At 34.4% G+C, this 21,283-nt stretch overlaps 4 protein-coding genes, 6 non-coding genes and 1 pseudogene across 12 annotated transcripts; 6 read left to right on the forward strand and 5 right to left on the reverse strand.

Moving 5' to 3' along the window:
- Positions 1–50: 50 nt before the first annotated feature.
- Positions 51–6,731, reverse strand: srv-36 (annotated as a pseudogene). The gene is made up of 6 exons: positions 6,582–6,731; positions 3,393–3,608; positions 3,115–3,261; positions 2,933–3,060; positions 147–456; positions 51–98 (listed from the first exon to the last, which is right to left on the reverse strand). Coding segments are annotated over exons 1-6 (999 nt in total).
- A 1,671-nt stretch (positions 6,732–8,402) lies between these two features.
- F57G8.7 (uncharacterized protein) lies at positions 8,403–9,526 on the forward strand. Its single transcript, NM_074726.4, has 2 exons — positions 8,403–8,824; positions 9,284–9,526. The coding sequence occupies exons 1-2, from the start codon at positions 8,624–8,626 to the stop codon at positions 9,476–9,478; spliced, it is 396 nt and encodes a 131-aa protein (NP_507127.2). The 5' UTR covers positions 8,403–8,623; the 3' UTR covers positions 9,479–9,526.
- A 3,439-nt stretch (positions 9,527–12,965) lies between these two features.
- Positions 12,966–14,317, forward strand: srh-167 (Serpentine Receptor, class H; the record flags this gene model as incomplete). 2 transcript variants are annotated; one of them, NM_001269774.1, is made up of 4 exons in its annotated part: positions 12,966–13,284; positions 13,333–13,526; positions 13,570–13,873; positions 14,139–14,317. In NM_001269774.1, the coding sequence occupies 4 exons, from the start codon at positions 12,966–12,968 to the stop codon at positions 14,315–14,317; spliced, it is 996 nt and encodes a 331-aa protein (NP_001256703.1). The 2 variants fall into 2 exon arrangements, with proteins under 2 accessions (NP_001256703.1, NP_001256704.1); NM_001269775.1 differs by lacking the exons at positions 12,966–13,284; positions 13,333–13,526; positions 13,570–13,873 and having other exon boundaries at positions 14,156–14,317.
- A 1,562-nt stretch (positions 14,318–15,879) lies between these two features.
- On the forward strand, positions 15,880–17,531 carry srw-87 (G-protein coupled receptors family 1 profile domain-containing protein; the record flags this gene model as incomplete). Its single annotated transcript, NM_074728.1, has 6 exons — positions 15,880–15,914; positions 15,965–16,177; positions 16,543–16,686; positions 16,736–17,107; positions 17,162–17,275; positions 17,324–17,531. 6 exons carry the CDS (start codon positions 15,880–15,882, stop codon positions 17,529–17,531), a joined length of 1,086 nt encoding a protein of 361 aa, NP_507129.1.
- A 92-nt stretch (positions 17,532–17,623) lies between these two features.
- On the reverse strand, positions 17,624–17,696 carry F57G8.t4. Its single transcript has one exon. It is a non-coding gene; the product is annotated as a tRNA-Asn (tRNA).
- A 102-nt stretch (positions 17,697–17,798) lies between these two features.
- Positions 17,799–17,885, reverse strand: F57G8.12. Its single transcript, NR_070075.1, has one exon. It is a non-coding gene; the product is annotated as an Unclassified non-coding RNA F57G8.12 (non-coding RNA).
- F57G8.t1 lies at positions 17,802–17,874 on the forward strand. The gene has a single exon. It is a non-coding gene; the product is annotated as a tRNA-Asn (tRNA).
- Positions 17,886–18,295: 410 nt separating the features above from the next.
- slc-9B.2 (Cation/H+ exchanger transmembrane domain-containing protein) lies at positions 18,296–20,790 on the forward strand. Its single transcript, NM_074729.6, has 10 exons — positions 18,296–18,354; positions 18,403–18,481; positions 18,580–18,720; positions 18,765–18,925; positions 19,009–19,118; positions 19,362–19,537; positions 19,796–20,157; positions 20,202–20,357; positions 20,409–20,579; positions 20,623–20,790. The coding sequence occupies exons 1-10, from the start codon at positions 18,319–18,321 to the stop codon at positions 20,725–20,727; spliced, it is 1,497 nt and encodes a 498-aa protein (NP_507130.2). The 5' UTR covers positions 18,296–18,318; the 3' UTR covers positions 20,728–20,790.
- A 64-nt stretch (positions 20,791–20,854) lies between these two features.
- On the reverse strand, positions 20,855–20,927 carry F57G8.t3. The gene has a single exon. It is a non-coding gene; the product is annotated as a tRNA-Asn (tRNA).
- A 98-nt stretch (positions 20,928–21,025) lies between these two features.
- F57G8.13 lies at positions 21,026–21,113 on the reverse strand. Its single transcript, NR_070076.1, has one exon. It is a non-coding gene; the product is annotated as an Unclassified non-coding RNA F57G8.13 (non-coding RNA).
- On the forward strand, positions 21,033–21,105 carry F57G8.t2. The gene has a single exon. It is a non-coding gene; the product is annotated as a tRNA-Asn (tRNA).
- Positions 21,114–21,283: the final 170 nt, after the last annotated feature.

Here is a 21,283-nt window from a genome sequence, read left to right on the forward strand (position 1 = left end):
TCGATGTGTTGAAATTTTCAAATACTTAATATATTCATTGGAATAATATTTTATGTCGTTCTGTTCATAGCCAACACACTACTCGTTCGATGATCGATCTGAAGTTATCAATAATAATTCAGCATAAACTCCGCAAGAGCACTTACAGTTTTGCCCCTGCAAAAGTTCTTGAAACAATTCTGGATATCTCGATTCAATAACAACAACATCAACGGGTTGATAAAGCTCATATTTCCAGAAACCAACGGATACCAGACACGAAGAGCACGAAGATCTTCTTGCTGCAGATTCACAGATTTGGAGTCAGAATCAGGTAAACTGACGTCGCCTACATCTAACTGATCCGAATAGATTGCTTGAAAAACATAGTAGGCAAATGTGGCGGCGGAAATTATAGCCAAGAAGAGCACGTGGATACAAAGCCGGGCTTCCTGGTATCGGTTTTGACGGGATTGCCTGGAAATGATTTTGATTTTTTTTTTCGTAATTTTTCAATTTTAAGAAAACATTAAAAATTTGAAAAAAAAACAATTATTTATTTTATTTTATTTATTTACCAGACGCTGACCGCGCCTCCGGCGCATCCAACGGGCTGGAATAAATTTCTAATACCTCTTGAAAATAACATTGAAATTTTGAAATTAATTAGATTTTTTTGAAAATGAAAACTTTCAAAGTAACGGTAATTTTGCGTGTTGGCATAGCCTACATTGGACGGAAGGAAACTCTACTTTATATCGTAAATGATGATTTTTAATTAAACTTTTTAAAAACAATTTTTGATCACTTTTCTAGGTGTTTTTTTAAATAAAATTTCAATCAAAATGTTGTTTCTGATTATCTCGATTTTTCAGAAAAAAACCGATAAAATCGAATTTTTTCTTAAATTTTTTTTTCAATTTTCGAAAAAATACGCATATTTTAAATTATTTTGGGATACATATTTTCCAGTTTTTTTCAAAAAAAAATTACAAGTTTTTTTTATTTAAAAAAAAGGTTTTTCAATTTTCGGAAAAGATAATTTTTGCATTATCCAAAAAAATTTAAACTTCTCGCATTTTTTTGCAATCATCAAAAAATTTTCTAAAAATCCCAAATTTTTTTTCAATTTTTTTCAGAAAAAATACATCATTAACTATATATAAAAAAATAGAGTTCGTCTGTCCGGAGTTTGTAGTCTTTGTAGTCTTTGTAGTCTGTGACGTCACACCTAAATGTCACTGAAAATTGTGGGCGGGGTCCGGCACCCTTCGTGGTGAGACCCATCGTGTCGAGACCCATCGTGGTGAGACCCTTCGTGGTGAGACCCTTCGTGGTGAGACCCAAATTTTTGGCGGGTAATTCAAATTTTCAGTGAAAAAATTTTGGCGGGAAATTCAAATTTTCAGTGAAAAAAATTTTGGCGGGAAATTCAAATTTTCAGTGAAAAAAAATATTTGGAGGGAAATTCAAATTTTCTGAGAAAAACATTTTTGGAGGGAAATTCAGATTTTCTGAAAAAACGATTTCGGCGGGAAATTCAATTTTAGTTCTGGAATCATCTGGAAAATTCCAGAAAATTGTATTATGTTCTAGAACTTTCTGGAAAATTCGAGAAAATTCTGGAATGTTCCAGAACCTTCTGAAAAATTCGAGAAAATTCTGGAGTGTTCTGGAACCTTCTGGAAATTTTGAAAAAAATTCTGGAATGTTCGTGGCGAAACCGATCGTGGTGAGACCCATAAATTTTGGCGGAAAACTCAAAATTTCTGAGAAAAAATGTTTGGCGGGGAATTCAAATTTTCTGAGAAACTTTTTAAGCTTAAGTACCACCTGGAACTGGTGAGACCCATCGTGGTGAGACCCTTAAAAAAATTGGCCGGAACTTCAAAATTTATGAGAAAAGAAATTTTGGTGGGAATTCAAATTTTCTCTGAAAAATTTTGGCGGGAATTCAAATTTTCTTATGGGGTTATTCAAGTAGTGTCGTGAAATTAAAAAGTGTATTTCAATACACATTTTGCCTTATTCAAGTAACATCAAAAACGTGTATTTCAATACAGTTTGTGACGTAATTTCGCGACATTTCTCGACATTTCTCGACATTATGCGACAACCAGAAAGCGGACAACTGAATGAAAAACCCAGAGAAAGGTGTCCCCGCAGGGTGAAAATCCACACAATTTGCCGTCGAAGGAGAACAATTCTGATAAAACCACTGTGGGAAAATGTCGAGAAATGTCGAGAAATGTCGCGAAATTACGTCACAAACTGTATTGAAATACATGTTTTTGATGTTACTTGAATAAGGCAAAAAGTGTATTGAAATACACTTTTTAATTTCGCGACAGTACTTGAATAACCCCATTAGGAAAACATTTGGCGGGAAATTCAAATTTTGATTCTGGAATCAATTTTTTGTTTCAGCACCTTCTGGAAGTTTTAAGAAAATTCTAGAATGTTCTAGAATCATCTGGAAAATTCAAAAAAGTTCTGAAATGCTCTACAACCTCCTATAACTGTTGGAGTTTTTATTTGTTCGTTACATCTATATTCAAAGAACTTAGTAGTTAACTATTCAGACTTCTCCAGTTAAGGAAAGTTATCAACTTATTGAAAAAACTGTAACTCTGTGGAATTTTTTCGAAAGCCTGATAATGATAATGTGTTGGTAGAAAAATCGGAACATTCTAACTATCTCTTTGAATTTTCTGAATCGTATACCATGGAAGGAGAAAATGCGATTTAATCGATGAAGTTTCAACTTTTTTTAATGAGACATTTTTGAATGATTAAAAGGACATCTATGTGTTATACATTTTAAACTCCGCCAGTCGTTGGCCGCGCCGGAGGCGCGGTCATCGGCTGGTAATTCTATAATTTTTAAACTGCTCTTAATGTGCAATTTTATCAGAAACTTCAGTTATACTCCTCATTCAAAAAGCCAACTCACCAAGCTGAAAAACTTGTTACAGACGATGTTCGCTTGACCGAGCACAATTTCCGAATAATGCAACAATACATGCCGGCGACCGAAAGTCCACATAATGTAAATGTGCAAATGACGATGGTAGCACTTGTCTGAAAATGTTCAATGTTTTTTTTTGTTCCTGAAAGTCTCAATGAACTCATTACCTTCTTGTGTTCTTCTGATGTTATGACGAAAAACGACTGCGCATTTTCAAAGTGCGCGTGACAGATCAATACAGCTGGCATGTGAAGAGCTATGGAAATGAGCCAGTGACAAAGGATAAGAGTGTAAGCTGGGGTGACAGAGAGGATCTGAAATGTGGAAGTTAACTTGCAGCCGACAATTTACGGTTTAGAGGTGGAGCGGGAAACTGGTTGTAGCCCAATATCCCCGAGCCAGTTAAATGTCGGCCACACCAAAACCTCTATCAGTTCCCACATACATGATTCAATCATCCATGATGGCGACACAAAGTTGCATATCTTTGTACAGTAATTAAAAAAAGACCGATTGACCTTAAAATGAACATCTGTGGCCCCAAATTCACATAGAAACACGATGCACCATAACCATCTAGCCACCAAATTAGAGAGTTTCCAATATTAAAATATCTAGGTAACATTTGGGTTATGAAAATTATAACTGTACAGAAATCTGCCTTTTCGACAAAATAACGAATGTGCCAAGGGTATGCGTTTTTGAAAAAACTTTGGACATCGGATGTCGCGCAAAAATGTCCCGTTTTGTTTTTGCATGTAACTCGGCTCTCAGTGGATTAAAATTGATTTTCTTTTTTTTAACGACTCACCACATATAGGCACATTGTGATATTTTTTACCGGGTCTCAATACGAGCTCATTGAGTCGAGATATTTTAGGTATAGTCCAAAGGTGGTCCCAAACGTACCAAAAAACACCCAAAAAATCGCACTAAATCGCGTTTTTCAGTGCAAAGATGAACTCGGATCAATTTCTGTTCCGAACCTTTTTTGTAGCTCTCGACGAGCCCGATTTTTTGAACTTAATTTCGTGCCGTCTGACCCACTTTCGAAAATGTAGGCCATCATTAAAGTTTTCGAAAAATCAAAAAGATGAAGAAAAATATGTAATACGTGAAAAACTCTCTTGGCTCTCTCTCTCTCTCTTTCAACTCTGTGGCAAACTCGTGGCTAATTTTCATTTCTTATTTTTCTAATCACGTGAATAGAATTAAATTATTTTAATGATTTCCGAGAATTTTATTCATTTGAGCCTGGAATCGGACTAAACTGGACTAAATTAAAATTCTTTTGTACTATTTTTGTGACTGTCCTAAACCATTCAATCCGGGATTGAGGGCCGCAGGCCGTCTAACTCTTAGAGGCTTCAAGCCAACTTTATCACTTTTTCAAGCAAATCAGGCCGTAGGCCTGCGATGCGAATGTGACTATCTTAAGCCATACAATCAGGGATTGAGGGCCGCAGGCCCTCTAACTCTTAGAAACTTCAAGCCACCTTTATCCCTAATCAAAGCAGAGCAGGCCGTAGACCTGCGATGCGAATGTGACTGACCTAATCCATGCAATCCGGGATTGAGGGCCGCAGGCCCTCTAACTCTTAGACGCTTTAAGCCACCTTTATCCCTATTTCAAGCAGAGCAGGCCGTAGACCTGCGATGCGAACGTGTTTGTTTCAGGCCCAGTAATCCGGGATTGAGGGCCGGAGGCCCTCACATTTCCAGAAATTTCAATAAAACTATCAAAAACTTCAAGTGACCGTAACTCAGTCAGTTTTGGTCGTAGAGACCCCATTTTTTTCGGGTTAACCCCACTCCCGAAGGGCTGGCGCGCCCCCAGGCGCGCTAGTCTGCCTCCTTCCTAAAACCCCCATCTTGCCACACACACGCGTTTTCGATGTCCGGAAAAAAGTCAGCTTTTTTTGCAAAAAATTGTGTCACGCTTTTTTAAACGTTTATAACACCGCTCTCACTGGGCCGAATTTCGAAATTCTTTTTTCTCCACATTTAAAAAATATCGGCGTGTGTGTTCATCTAATTGGGGTTAAATTTTGGAGCATTACGTCGGCTCCACAAGCGGAAAATCACACCCTGCTTGTTTTTGCGCACACCGAAGTACTGGCCGAAAACCACTTTAAATTGAAGGAAAATTCGAGTTTATGTTCAAAACGTTTGAGACTCGAAACTTAAGATCTCCTTTTCAATACCTATTCACTGTATCTAAGCTCATTGTGATATCTCTATCGGTTCTTTTTAAAACGATAATTAAAGTTTTTCCAAAATTTCTGCACCTCCCCCTTTTTTCACACACACACACACCCACCTCCCCCTTTCATATTTGGTGTGTTTTCGGTCAGTTTTTCACCATTGTTTCGGTCCTATCTCCGTTATTCTTGCTCCTTTTCCAAATATTTTTTTGGGAAAATGTTTATCACATCGAGAGGAAGCGGAAAATATAATTTTTTCTTGTAAGAAAGGTGGATAAGTGTCTCAAAAATCGATAAAATGAACATTTTTCCTAAACATTTTTGATTTTCCTTCAAAAATCACAAACTTTCCACTATCGTTCCGGTTTTTATGTTAAATTTGGAGTTAATAGAGTGAATCAAAATGGAATCTCAAATCACAGCTCGATCCGATCACTTTTCGCGGAGATAGGGTATTTAATTTTTGCACATGGAAAACCAGTTTTCCTCTGTTCCTGGACAAGTTTTCAACTATTCTTTTGATTTTATGTTTTAATTTTGATAATTTTCATTAGAGCAAGGTAGACAAACTAAATTTGGGCGGTCTTGGCAACTTTGAGCACATTTAGGGAAGTTTTGAGCGTGAAGCCCTTCCCAAGAGATTAAATGTTTCAATTTTTGTTATTTTTGAAAATAATGAACGCCATATTATCATACTCTTTACACCAATTTCAAAAATATTTTTATTTTTTTCAAACTCTTACTCTGAGCAAAGTTATGACGGATTGAAGTTTTAGTGTATAACTCCTTACATGCCGCCTCTTCTCACAAAAGGGTGCATGCGTGCGGGTGGAAAATGTTTTTTTCTCAAAAAAACATAGAAAGGCACTTTAACTCTAAGAAGAAGTTCACTTTGAACAAATACATCAGGCATTGCAGGCCGGAGGCCTGCTATAAATAACCAGGTTTGAGGGCCGCAGGCCCGAAAACTCTTGAAAACTGTGGGCTGGCTTTAAACCTATTCCCAGCATAGCTGTTATTCACTCAAGCCTTATAACCAGGTTTGAGGGCCGCAGGCCCGAAAACTCTTGAAAACTGAGGGCTGACTTCAATCCTATTCCAAGCAGAGCTGTTATTCACTCAAGCCTTATAACCAGGTTTGAGGGCCGCAGGCCCGAAAACTCTTGAAAACTGTAGGCTGACTTCAATCCTATTCCAAGCAGAGCAGGCCGTATTCATGAGTCCCGAAGGAATTTCAAGGAGATCTCGAATAACCACATAACAGGTTCGAGGCGAAGCCGAGAACCTGCGCCAGCTACCTTGCTAATAACTTAGAGCGAATTAACCCTATCCCCATTCCCGAAGGGCTGGCGGGCCCATAGGCCCGCTAGTCGGCGGCTCCCTGAAATAATGGAATTGAAAAAAATTAGTATTTGAACATGGTGTCGTACCTGGGAAAGGACTAAAGTATAATAATGAGTTTTGAACGCGGATTTTCTGGGTCTCATGAACCATATTGACCATAAAACTATCGCGTAAATTGGCGTAAAAATAAATATTTCATAGATTACTACATCGGCTTGCCAATTTGTTGTGAGCATCTGGAAAAGACTGTAAGAATTCAAAGTTTTGCGAAAAAATTAGAAAAAACGAGAAATTACATTAAAGTTTGTCGGAAAATTCCGAATAAAAAAAGATTATAGCCTAATCAGCAATTTTAATGTTTCTTTACGATTTGAAAAATTTTAAAATAATTTTTAAAAATCAATTAAATGTTTTTTACAACTGCATTTTGGCAACAAATTTTTTTTTTTTGAAAAATCGGCAAAAAAGTCTATTGAAAATTTTTAGAAAACTCTTTAAAAATTTGGGTTCTGGCTGCTTTGTCAAAACAGTTGAAAACCTATGTTTTTTTTCAAAAATGAAAATTTCCGATGGTTACGCCACAAGCTTTTCTTCTGATTTGATTTTTTTCGCTAATATAGTCGTTTTATTAACAAAATATTCCCTACCACTATTTTTTGACCAGACATCTGAAAAATACAACGAAGAAATTTGATCAATTTTTTGAATGACGTAAATTTTTTTGGGGGATTTTTTAGTAGAAAATGGAAAATTATTGTCAAATGAAACTGTAATTTATTTTCAATTTTGGAAAGTCAAAAATAATTTTCCTATTATTTCTGTTTTTGTAATGTGAAAAAATGGAAAAAAAAATTTAGAAAAATTCTACGAGCTTTTTTACAATTAAATTCGACTGTTACTCTCCATTTACTATTTTTTAAAACATTTTGAACCTTGAAACTCAAAAAAAAGTTTGAATTTTGAATTCTATAATCGCAACATATACTACAAGTACTTTCAGATAAATAATCTCCTGCTGACGACGATTTGTCACAGATTTTGGTTTACATTTTGCACCTATTCATGCAATAATTTGAGTCAATTCATGAGGGAGTTTGGGAGATTTTTGATTCCATTTTAAATGTTAACTGGAACAAGTAAGAAAATCATTACAAAATGTAGGCCAAAAATAGTTTTGAAAAACGATATTTGTGTTTTATAACTCCAAATTTTAAATTATTATTTTAATTTTTGGGGTTGCAATTTAATTTTTCTAGGCGCTTTCGGAATGTGGGTAAAATCTGGGCAATGATAAGAAACATAATCCAAAAAATAAAAGAGTTAGATTTTCCCCAAAAGCCCAATGCACAAAATTTTAATGAAGTTTCCAATTTTTGATTTTTGAAAACCGTCTTGCAAAAAGTGATATGTCGGGTATATTTACAAGCTCATTAGACACCAAGATAGTTTCTATAGCTGATTTTTTGAGAACAGTTTTTTGTTCGCTTGAGTATGCGTAGACTTTATTAGAAATTGTGATGTTTTGAGGGATTAATGATCTCTGAAAAATTACAAAATTTAAAAATCATAAAATTAAGGTGACTCACACATTGTGGAAAATTCCATTGTGTAATGTCGTGAGAATATATCTTCCGGGCTCCGCGCATCTAATTGAGGACACCGCCCACTACCAGAAAATTATAGTACAGCACGGAACCCGGTAGATCTCCGATCAGTCAACTTGCAAGATTAAGCCATCAAGGAACATAATATTCCCTTATCATGCCACCTTCTTTTTATTGTTCTCCGAAAATTGTTTATCTTACTGATGAGAAACTGATTTTTTAGGTCTTGTGATGTGTTTTTCTAATATTAAAAAAAAAAAAAAAAAGTTCCTTGATCCAAACCTTCCTTCGCTTCCAAACCTTCGCTGAATAGAAAATGGACAGCAAAACCATTTTCTAATTTTTCAAAAATCTAGTCTTCATTTTTGAGTGAATCTTTCCAAACTGACCTATTTTTCAAATGACTAAAGACCGTTCAAAGAAGATAGGAAATTTAACTTCCTCTTGAACGCTTCCCGGTTCATAGAACCTAGAATCTACTCCCTATAAAATGTTCCAAGCCGTGTAAATTGTATCACTTCAACATGAAGACTATTATCCTTTTCCTTGCACTTACTTCCTTTGCTTACGCCGGTTCACTTGGATTGGCCATTCCAGCTGGAGCAAAAGATGTACATCTGCCAATCACCATCGGGGATATCAAGGCAATTACTCGTAAACTGAAGAATGGATCGGTTGAGACATGGAACGTCGTGGGGCCAAATAAGGGAACATGGGTTGACTCGGTGAGCGTTTTTCAGCTAGGAATCATAAAAGGAAACATTTTGGTGGAGAATTTAAATTCAGATTTAAAGAAAAAAAACCAAAAATCTGAAAAATTGTTTCTGTGCCGGGAATTTAAAATTTTAACTTTTTTGGCAAGTTTTGGTAGCAACTTAAATTTTCGGGGGTTTTCAATTTTATTTCTTCAAAAAAAATTTTATGGAAAAAAACAAATTTAAATGTTTTATAATTTTGTGAGAAACTCAAACTTTCAAATTCAATAAAAAAATTTTAGAATATATTTTTTTTTAGTTTGTCAGAAAGATTTTTCGGTAATAACCTTTTTTGCTTTTAGATAATTCAAATGTTTAATTTTCAATAAATTAGAAAAAAAAAATTATAGGAAAGGTATTTTCTATAAAATTCGAACTCCTTTTTTTAAAATTACTTTTTTTCATGCAAGCAAATATGTTTATTTCCAGAAAGGAAAGAAAATCGATTCATCCAATTACTCTTACAAGGCCGGAACAATTGTCATCAAGAAAGTTTCCAAAAACGATGAAGGGTTCTACGACTATGAGCCACTGACCACTTTTGCTCCAGAGAAGCTTCCACCAGGTGTTCATGTTGATCCAGTTCAAAGAGGACTTGATCTTACTGTTATCAGCTCAGTTTAATTAATTTGAATTGTTTGATAGTAAAACATTTAATAAAACTTAAATTTTTATTTTTCCAGGGTTTTTCAGAAAAAAACATCTGACTTGAGAAAATCTAGTTGACACGCCTACCGCTCTTGCCGTGCGGCGGCCTTCGCCTGCCTGGCGCTGCGAGCCGCGCCTCCTGTATAGTTTTCGGGTTCCGCTTTTCGGGTTCCGCCTCCGCGGAACCCGAAGTGTCGGAAGCGGCGAAAGAGCCACCTTTTGCACATTTGCGAGCAACAGGGCTTGCTAGCTTGTACGGAAGTATTTTTAAAAAAATGCAGAATTTAACCAATTTTTTTTTCGAAAATTCAAAAGTATGGAATAAAAAAGATAGACTCCATATAATTTTTTAAAAAATCAGCTTTTATATATTTTCATCAATTTTTAAAAAAATACTTCCGTACAAGCTATTATACTTTGATTGGCATATTTTGGTGTTTTTGACTATGCTGAACATTTTTATGAAATAAAAAAGAATGACTCCATATGATTTTCTAGGACTTTTGAATTTTTGAAAAAAATCAGATTTTATATATTTTTATCAATTTTTAAAAAAATACTTCCGTACAAGCTATTATACTTTGATTGGCATATTCTGGTGTTTTTGACTATGCTGAACATTTTTATGAAATAAAAAAGAATGACTCCATATGATTTTCTAGGACTTTTGAATTTTTGAAAAAAATCAGATTTTATATATTTTTATCAATTTTTAAAAAAATACTTCCGTACAAGCTATTATACTTTGATTAGCATATTCTGGTGTTTTTGACTATGCTGAACATTTTTATGAAATAAAAAAGAATGACTCCATATGATTTTCTAGGACTTTTGAATTTTTGAAAAAAATCAGATTTTATATATTTTTATCAATTTTTAAAAAAATACTTCCGTACAAGCTATTATACTTTGATTGACATATTCTGGTGTTTTTGACTATGCTGAACATTTTTATGAAATAAAAAAGAATGACTCCATATGATTTTCTAGGACTTTTGAATTTTTGAAAAAAATCAGATTTTATATATTTTTATCAATTTTTTAAAGAATACTTACGTACAAGCTATTATACTTTGATTGGCATATTCTGGTGTTTTTGACTATGCTGAACATTTTTATGAATTAAAAAGGAATGACTCCATATGATTTTCTAGAACTTTTGAATTTTTGAAAAAAATCAGCTTTTATATATTTTTAACAATTTTTAAAAAATACTTCCGTACAAGCTATTATACTTTGATTGGCATATTTTGGTGTTTTTGACAATGCTGAACATTTTTATGAATTAAAAAAGAATGACTCCATATGATTTTCTAGAACTTTTGAATTTTTGAAAAAAATCAGCTTTTATATATTTTTATCAATTTTTAAAAAAAAAAACTTCCGTACAAGCTATTATACTTTGATTGGCATATTCTGGTGTTTTTGACTATGCTGAACATTTTTATGAAATAAAAAAGAATGACTCCATATGATTTTCTAGGACTTTTGAATTTTTGAAAAAAATCAGATTTTATATATTTTTATCAATTTTTAAAAAAATACTTCCGTACAAGCTATTATACTTTGATTGGCATATTCTGGTGTTTTTGACTATGCTGAACATTTTTATGAAATAAAAAAGAATGACTCCATATGATTTTCTAGAACTTTTGAATTTTTGAAAAAAATCAGATTTTATATATTTTTAACAATTTTTTAAAGAATACTTCCGTACAAGCTATTATACTTTGATTGGCATATTCTGGTGTTTTTGACTATGCTGAACATTTTTATGAATTAAAAAAGAATGACTCCATATGATTTTCTAGGACTTTTGAATTTTTGAAAAAAATCAGATTTTATATATTTTTAACAATTTTTTAAAGAATACTTCCGTACAAGCTATTATACTTTGATTGGCATATTTTGGTGTTTTTGACTATGCTGAACATTTTTATGAATTAAAAAAGAATGACTCCATTTGATTTTCTAGAACTTTTGAATTTTTGAAAAAAATCAGCTTTTATATTTTTTTATCAATTTTTTAAAGAATACTTCCGTACAAGCTATTATACTTTGATTGGCATATTCTGGTGTTTTTGACTATGCTGAACATTTTTATGAATTAAAAAAGAATGACTCCATATGATTTTCTAGGACTTTTGAATTTTTGAAAAAAATCAGCTTTTATATATTTTCATCAATTTTTAAAAAAATACTTCCGTACAAGCTATTATACTTTGATTGGCATATTCTGGTGTTTTTGACTATGCTGAATATTTTTATGAAATAAAAAAGAATGACTCCATATGATTTTCTAGGACTTTTGAATTTTTGAAAAAAATCAGATTTTATATATTTTTATCAATTTTTAAAAAAATACTTCCGTACAAGCTATTATACTTTGATTGGCATATTTTGGTGTTTTTGACTATGCTGAACATTTTTATGAAATAAAAAAGAATGACTCCATATGATTTTCTAGGACTTTTGAATTTTTGAAAAAAATCAGCTTTTATATATTTTTATCAATTTTTTAAAGAATACTTACGTACAAGCTATTATACTTTGATTGGCATATTCTGGTGTTTTTGACTATGCTGAACATTTTTATGAATTAAAAAGGAATGACTCCATATGATTTTCTAGAACTTTTGAATTTTTGAAAAAAATCAGCTTTTATATATTTTTAACAATTTTTAAAAAATACTTCCGTACAAGCTATTATACTTTGATTGGCATATTTTGGTGTTTTTGACTATGCTGAACATTTTTATGAATTAAAAAAGAATGACTCCATATGATTTTCTAGAACTTTTGAATTTTTGAAAAAAATCAGCTTTTATATATTTTTATCAATTTAAAAAAAAAAAAACTTCCGTACAAGCTATTATACTTTGATTGGCATATTTTGGTGTTTTAGACTATGCTGAACATTTTTATGAAATAAAAAAGAATGACTCCATATGATTTTCTAGGACTTTTGAATTTTTGAAAAAAATCAGCTTTTACATATTTTTATCAATTTTTTAAAGAATACTTCCGTACAAGCTATTATACTTTGATTGGCATGTACTGGTATTTTTGACTATGCTAAACAGTTTTATGAAATAAAAAAGATTGACTCCATATTTGTTTTTCAAATTGATAAAAATATATAAAAGCTGATTTTTTCAAAAATTCAAAGGTATGGGAAAATCATACGAAGCGCTTCTTTTTTATTTCATAAAACTGTTCAGCATGGTCAAAAAACGCGCATATTTTCAAAACGGTGAGATATTGAAGAGACTTTCGATTATTGGAATACTCCAAATTTTGTGCATAAGCATTTTATCAAAAATTGTTTTTTTTTGTTCAATTTTCAGAAAATTTCTAGGAAATGTCATAAAAAAGAAGCAGGTGGAAAAGGAACCAGACGTGCGAAAACTTTGTTTGTCGGTTAGTCGTACAGCATTTAATTTTTTTTTCATTCAGCTTAGAAATGTGCACCGAAACTTTCAGTTACCTGGCGAGTGACCAACTTTATGCCGGTGCTCTCCACATTTTCACAGCTTTTGAAGTCCCAGTTCACTTATTTGGTGCCTATATTATCATTTTCAAAACACCGGATAAAATGAAATCAGTTAGAACTAGCATGCTTTCACTTCACCTGGTTGGAGCTTTTGTGGATTTTTTTACTAGTTTTCTTACGGCGCCAGTCCTAATTTTACCGGTTTGTGCAGGCTATCCACTGGGAGTTTTAGGAATGTTAGGTATCCCAACAAGTGTTCAAACGTATTTCGGTCTCTCATTTTTAGCAGGTTAGGTTTAAATATTGCAAGTTAATTTTCAAAACTGGCATATTTTAGTGCTTGCTTCGGCGGTGATTTTATTCTTTGAAGAACGATATCACAAGCTGGCCAACGTGCAAAGGTCAAGCGGAAGAAAAAGTTTCTCAAGAAAATGTTACGCAATTGGGCATTACATGTTCGCGATGCTTTTTATTTCTCCTTGCTATTTCAATATTCCCGATCAAGAAATCGAGAAATTAACTATCAATGAAGTTAAATTGTTTAATTAATAAAAATATCAAGCCCATCTTTCAGCGAATACCCTGCTTGCCAGAAGAAATCCTCTCCCGTACTGGCTTTTTCATTCTGTCAATTGAAAACAGGGAAATGTATATAAGTCTTGCATTATTGATTTCTGTTCTCGTTCCTGAAGTATTGTTTTTTGTTCTTTCTATCTTCTGGCACCTTTTTAATATAAAGTCACAATCACGGGCAACCAATCGACTCCAAAAGCAATTGTTTTTTGCAATGTGCTTGCAAGTATACATTCCTTTTATGGTCGTAACCATACCTGCGGCGTATTGTATATCTTCAATAGTTTTTGGTCATTACAACCAGGGTTCGTGAAAGTTCAAGCTAAAAATTTTAAAATGTTTAGTGTTCACTTCTGGGCTTATAAATCAATAATATCATTACTTATATATAAAATAGTATATTTTAAATAAACACCTACAAAAAATTTAGCGGCACTACAAAAAGTTGTTCTGAACTTTTTCAGGATTTTTTTTGTGGTTCCTCCCCCCCCCCCCCCTAGCCAACTTTAATTTAGAAATTCGTACCAGTAAATTATAAGCGTTTTATTTCATTTCATCCACATTTTTCAGCTGCTACAAATCTTGCCATGTCTTCAATAGCAGTTCATGGAATCCTATTAACAATTACCATGCTCATTGTGCACGCACCTTATCGTCAAGCGGTCTTAGAAATAATTTGCAATCGTTCAAAAATGGCTACTATTAATAACCCACAAATTTGGAAAACTGTCAATGAAACAAAATTGTGATTTTTCTGAACATCTTAGCATTTTAATATAAATTTAGGGAATTTTATTTGCAATTGTTTTGTTGTGGATGTTGATTAATATATGTACATAACATTCAATAAATTTTGCTATTAAAAAAATAATTTTAGCAAAAACTAAAACCGCGCATCCAGTTCAGGGTGATTATTAATATAAATTATCAAAAGAGTGAGTCATGTTAAATCAAAAAAAGCTTTATGACAAAATTGTTAAATAGTGTACTGGTTATGAACAAATTTCACCTGTTTCAAAAGTTTGGCAAAGATCAGAAAAGAGATAATGTATTTACAAAAAAAAATCTGATATAGGGAACAGTACCGAATTTTTTTGAAGTTTTCAAAAGATTAGTACCACAAAAGTACTTTTTTATCTATTTCGAGAAAAGTAGTAACACATTCAAACCCGATTTTCCGATTGTTTGGCCACTTTACCTAAACAAAATTTCTTATAACTATGTCGATTGACATAATGATTTACACGTATTTCAAATTACACTAAAAACAAAGAGCAACTCAAAAAATAATCAAGTGCCGGTCGAGCAAAAGTGTTTTTGAAAGTAGGCGGCAAATTGAATGATTTAAATATTTCTAGAAATACATATTTCTCCGTATAAATAAACCATTTTTATGTTGTCCAGTCTAGTTCAAAATCTGCTCTCACTTTTTCTCACTTTTCAAAAAGTTTCTCTTTTAAGCACACTAGTCTGGTTAGTTTTCACACGTACATATTCTTCATGTCTGATTGAAACTTTTCAAATACGGAATCGAAATCAAAAGTGTGGGAAAGATAACATCGAAAGCATTTGAAATCAGGGACAAAGTAAAACAAAAATCATGAGTATGGTGGTATATAAGACATTTGAATCATACATTTGAGATCTTTGTCGTAGCCAGTGGTGTGGTGTGACCTCAGAAGTTCTGAAGAACATTCTTGTCTATGTCATTTTTTGATTTTAAATAAGTTACAAAAAATACTAAAAATTGTTTTCAACTCAAAAAAAGTGATTTACTTTATCATAATTTTTGGAATTTTTGGAAGACAACTTTTTTTAACGAGTTTTAAATTTTATTACACGCTGATTATTTTATGGCAATGACCTTTCTTTTGAGAATTTTGGCAATTTACCAAAAACGTTAACTGAAACTTTGGAAAAAATGTGAATAATTTTAGAAGTGTTTTACTATGATATTCGGCAGAAATTTTGTGATTTTGATGTTTCATGTTATTTTTTAAAAAATTGATAAAAGTTACAAAACATCTCAACCGATGAAAATTACGTTAAAATTTAAGTCACATTTTGTCCCTTGGTCTTTTAACCGATTAACAAAATATTGCTGAAAAATCTCAACTTGATTAAATTTTAAAAACACAACAAATTAAATAAAATCTGACAAATTTTCAAATGTGCCAAGCTTATTAATAATCTGCAAAAATATAATTTTCAATGTTGTTTTTCTTTTTTTTTCTAATCAAGTTTTGATCCAATTTTATTTTGTTTTCTTCAAATTTCTAAAAGTTTTATTTTCAGATTTCATACGTCAAAGATGTCAGAACCAGCAAGTTTGCAGTTATTTTTTAGGTGAGATTAAGGAAAAAAATTAGTTCATTTCAGAAGTAATTTTTTTTCAGCAACTTGGTGGCTACTGTAGGTGCATATGAGTACATATTTGCTACAATCGAGCTGATGATTAATTGCTTTCACATTTTCATTTTATCTCGGCCGAGGATGAGAATATCTTCAATGAATTCTATTTTATTGGGTATAGCATTAGCTGATATTTTCTTCCCCTTAATTGCTATCAAGAAGAAAGCGAGAGTATGGATATTTGGAAGTGATGAATGGTAAAAATTACATTTGTTCATTGAAATACTAAAAACGTCATTGTAATCGTATAGTACTACTACAGTAGTCCCAAATTACACCTACAGTATCACTTCAATATCCCCACAGTACTCTTACACTACCCCTACTGTACCCATATTATTACAGTAACCCTACACTATCTCGACAGTATCACTACACTACGCCTACAGTACTCCCCTGCAGCACCACTGCAAAATTTCTACTATACCCTCCCCTCCCACTGCACCCCTACAGTACCCCTTACATTAACAGTACAGTATCACTACAGTAATTCCACATTTTATCAATTGAAGTAGATGACGTTACAAACTACAAACTACAGTTGTAACTTCAAACTTTTCAGCACAGAGCCTCAAAGTCTACTCGAGACAAGTCTTGACTGGTTTTTGTACACACTGCGCGACGATTTTCGGCGATGTTCAACGTGGCTGGGCTTGATGCTTGCTGGAGTGAGAACCGTTGCAGTCAGAAATGTAATGAATCAGAAGTGAGTTGATCTAGCAGCCGACATCTCAGGGGTTGTTCTTTGTTTCCAGTTATAATCACATCTCCCAGCCGGCGTTTGGTTGGAAAATCAACTTCATCGTACTTGGCGTCAGCACGTTTTTCTCAATATTCTACTACTTCCGATATGAAGTTGTTAATAATGGAACTTTCTGGACACCTCCGGCAACCTGCGCTCAGTACCCTGCAGGATTTAGGGTTCCGAATTTTGTCCTTCAAGAACGAGAATTTTACAAAGCTGCCAATGGACTTTTCCGTACTATTAACTTGTTGGTTGTAGGAGTTTTGGCGAAGTTCTTACCGTGCATATTGTTTCCGACGCTAACCATTATTTTGACTAAAGAGCTGAAAAAGGCAGTAAGAGCAAGAGAAGAAGCAAGAAAGGATGGGGCTGTGGGGAAAAAGTATAAATATATAAAACTCCTTGGTAACAGAGATTATAAATGACAAACTTTCAGAAAAGAAGTCGCAACACGCTTTGTGATTTACATGACTGTTTCTTTTGTTATTATAGAATTCCCTATTGGAATTTGTTTTTGTATTGAAGCGGCTTCAGGAATTTATAGTCAAGGGTGCGTTTCTAATCTTTTCTTGTTAAGTTATAACTGAATTTGTTTCAGAAGCGCTGCTTCAAGTATCATCCAACTACTCAACATGGTCTATGTTGTACTGACGCTTTCCCATTTTTTGATCTGCTTTTCAATGTCTTCGCAATACAGAAAAACTGTGAAACAGATATTCTCTCGTGGTCCTTCTCTACAAAACAAGGCAAAGTCAGTCATCAGCGTGGTTCATAACAGGAAATCGCAGCCTAGCTCTAGCTTTTGATCTTTTTCCCTTGTTTCCTTTTAAAAGAGTTTATTGAAATAAAATAATTTATTGATTTGTTGCTAGAAGCTCAGACGTTCAGCAAAAGATTTCGCTCCCGGGTGGGCTCGAACCACCAACCTTTCGGTTAACAGCCGAACGCGCTGCCTATTGCGCCACGGAAGCACGGTTTTTCGCGGTCAAAATGTGGTTTTAAAAAACTAGATAAAAACGGACAGAAAAGTAGAAATAGATAAAATTTTGAAGTGACATGAAACTACCATGAAACGTGCTTCCGTGGCGCAATAGGCAGCGCGTTCGGCTGTTAACCGAAAGGTTGGTGGTTCGAGCCCACCCGGGAGCGAAATGTTTTGGTGGTGTGTATTTGGAATATGTGCTTTATAAGACGGTAAAACGTTTAACATACGTTCTAATTGAAATCATATCACAACAATTTTATGATGTTATCGGGCCGCAAACAAAAGATGGAGCAGCCGGGGGTTATCGCTACAGTCTAGTAGCTGGTGCAAAATGCTGTACAGCATCTAGTTTAATAGCCACTTTTATTACGAAAATGTCAGAAAATTTTGAGAAAGGCACCTAAATTGTCATTGAGTTTTGGCCAGCTGCACTTTCGAATCTTTGTTTCGATGCTTTTCCTCCCATTTTTCTCTAATTCTCTGTCGCACTTTTCATCTCTCGGATATTATTTTTCTGTTTTTCTCGCAACTCTCGCTACTTCTTGCTCTGTTCTTCTTGTTTCCTCTATTTCTCTTTTCAATTTCTTTCAGCTTAACACCTTCTAATTATGAACTATGTTGCTAGGTTTTTCAATCATCCTGAGGTAATTTTTTTTTGTAAAATGTTTTGAACTCAATTTTGTAAATTTCAGATAAATCTGATAACCACAACCGTTTTAATATTCGCATCATTATATATCGCTATAATTTCATTACTGGGCCACGACTTCTGTAAGTTAAACCTCCAATTGTAGGTACTGGTAGCCTACAAGGCCTACAATGCCTACAAGGCCTACGTCATACATGCACCTAAAAAAATAAACTTTCAGTAACCCCTCTCCATGCGATCCCACCGGGTGCCCCTTCTGAAAACAAAACCGTAAAATCTACATTCATAATTTTCCTTCTACTTTTCGGAGGTCTTTTCGCCGCAAAATCATCGAATGCATTGAGGCTTCCTCCACTTTTCGGTATAACTGCTAGTTTTTTTAAGACTTAGAACGAAAAATTTCAGGATGCTTAGCACTTGGAATTGTTATCAGAAATGTCGATGTTCTCAAGGATTTCTTTATTATACCCCCGTTTACTGAGACCATGATACGGAAGGTTGCACTAGCGATGATTGTTATACGGTGGGGACTTGCCACGGATGTCAAATTTTTATATGAGAACGCGGTGAGTGGCTGACCAATCATCGGAAGGGTGGAGACGTTCCCTTTTCGCTGATTGGTCGCTTACCCGATAATTTTAATTTCCAGGTCACCCCAGTCACCATTGGTTTAGTAACAGCAATTGGAGAAATTATTGCAATTACTATAGCTTCTTTCCTTATTCTAGACATCTCATTTGTTATGGCCGTGTTCTGCGCGTAAGTTCCTTATCTCGGCATTTGGCTCTCAAATCTCGCCCAAGTTTGGCCAAGAGTTGGGGGAAACTTGGGTTAAGCTTTGGTGCAGCCTGAATTTAATTTTCGCCAAAGTCATGCCTAACTTTTGCACAAGTTTAACTTCTAATCCAAATTAAAATTTCTTGGGCCAAACTTGGGCAAGAAGCTAAAGCCAAATGTCGAGTAGTTTCACTTTTCCAGTTTCAGCATTTTTTTCAATTCCAGATTAATTCTCGTGATAGTTTCACCGGCGGTCACCGTTCCAGCAATGATAAGCTTTAAGGAAAGAGGTCTCGGCTCATCGAAGAGAATTCCTGAAAATGTTCTAGCAGTTTGTTGTGTGGACAATTTGTTCTGCGTTATTGTCTTCATGGTGCTGTCATCAATTATTTTTACTGACGGTAAGATTTTTCACCGAAATTCTTAAAAGGTGTTAAAACGTCGGCGCGATTTTTCTTTCACGTTCTCAATTTTCTCCCGCATACTGTCAGCTGTCTGGCGCACTCCTCTTTTTCTTTCGCTCCTTGCCAACATTCTTACGAACGCTGTCAGCATCATGTCGCAAATTATCAACTTTCGGACACCTCTCTCCAGGAATTTGAAAAAAATGTGACAGGAAGCTGTAACCAAACATTCTACCCTTACATCACATATTTCAGCTCCAATCGCCACGACAATATTGATGAACGCTGGAAGTATCCTACTTGGTTGCATTGGTGGAATCATCATCGGGCTTCTTCTTTGGAGGTTCCCTAGACCAGACACCACACATACCCAGTTTGCGAGAATAACTCTTCTTGGTACAAGTTGTATCGGTCTCATGATCGGGACATATCTTGTTAAATATTCTTGCGCCGGATTCTTGGCAGCTCTGATAACCAGCTCAATGTGTGCAATGAAATGGAAAACTGACAATAAGGATAAGCTAGACTGTGTTGTTTCCACCTATAAGTATGTTTGGGATTCTTTTGCTCTTCCGTTGCTCTTCATATGTCTTGGGCTGAAATTCGATTTTTCCACTGTAAGTAGTGAATTTCGAGGAATAATTGATGTGTCAACTTTCAGCTATCATGGAAAATAGTCTTATTATGCATATCTGTGATATGTATTGGATTGATTGTCAGGGCACTTTTGGTCATGTTGACCACCCATTTTTCACATTTCAATGTTAAGGAAAAGGCTGTAATCGCTCTGAGCTTGCTGCCCAGGGCCACTTTTCAGGTTAGTATGTTCCATTCAAAATATGAGTCTTATAACAATTACCTGATTTAGGCTGACCTGGCGCCTACTCTGGTGGTAATGGCGACCCCGTTTCCAGACAAACTTCCAGATGCTGAACTTGTGATGAAAGCTGCTATTTTATCTGTTCTGATTACTGCTCCCATATTTGATATCCTTTTAAACCTTATCGGGTCGAAATTTCTTTATCATGTTTTACCACAGGTATGTTCCTCTAAGCTCGATTATTTTTACTTTTTGTTTTCAGGAAGACGTTGCACTTGAGAATAACGAAGTTCCAACGGAAAACGGGTCGAAACTGTTTGCGGCTGACAATTTGTTTTCGGATGATACAAAAATTGCTAGCTTATGAAAATGGATTTTTGTTTAACGTATTACTTGTTAAGTTAATCATGAATAAAAGTTGTTATCATTCAATTTTTCTAACTGCTCTTTTAATTAATTATATTTTCAGACAATGTTCACTAGTGCAAAATTTTCGCTCCCGGGTGGGCTCGAACCACCAACCTTTCGGTTAACAGCCGAACGCGCTGCCTATTGCGCCACGGAAGCACGTTTCATGGTAGTTTCATGTCACTTCAAAATTTTATCTATTTCTACTTTTCTGTCCGTTTTTATCTAGTTTTTTAAAACCACATTTTGACCGCGAAAAACCGTGCTTCCGTGGCGCAATAGGCAGCGCGTTCGGCTGTTAACCGAAAGGTTGGTGGTTCGAGCCCACCCGGGAGCGAGACTTTTGGATGGATTGATCAGGCTTCGGGCGTACGACCTTGCCTGCCTACTTGCGTGCCAAGCTTTTCTTGAGGAATGAATCGCATTCAAATCTACACTCAAAAATGCGTGGCTTGTACTGCAGAAAACCTAATATTTAGGCCCCGCCTTTTTCTCATCCACTCACGAAGAAAAGG

The sequence above is a fragment of the Caenorhabditis elegans genome, chromosome V (assembly GCF_000002985.6).
Source record: "Caenorhabditis elegans chromosome V".
NCBI classification, from domain to species: Eukaryota; Metazoa; Nematoda; class Chromadorea; order Rhabditida; family Rhabditidae; genus Caenorhabditis; species Caenorhabditis elegans.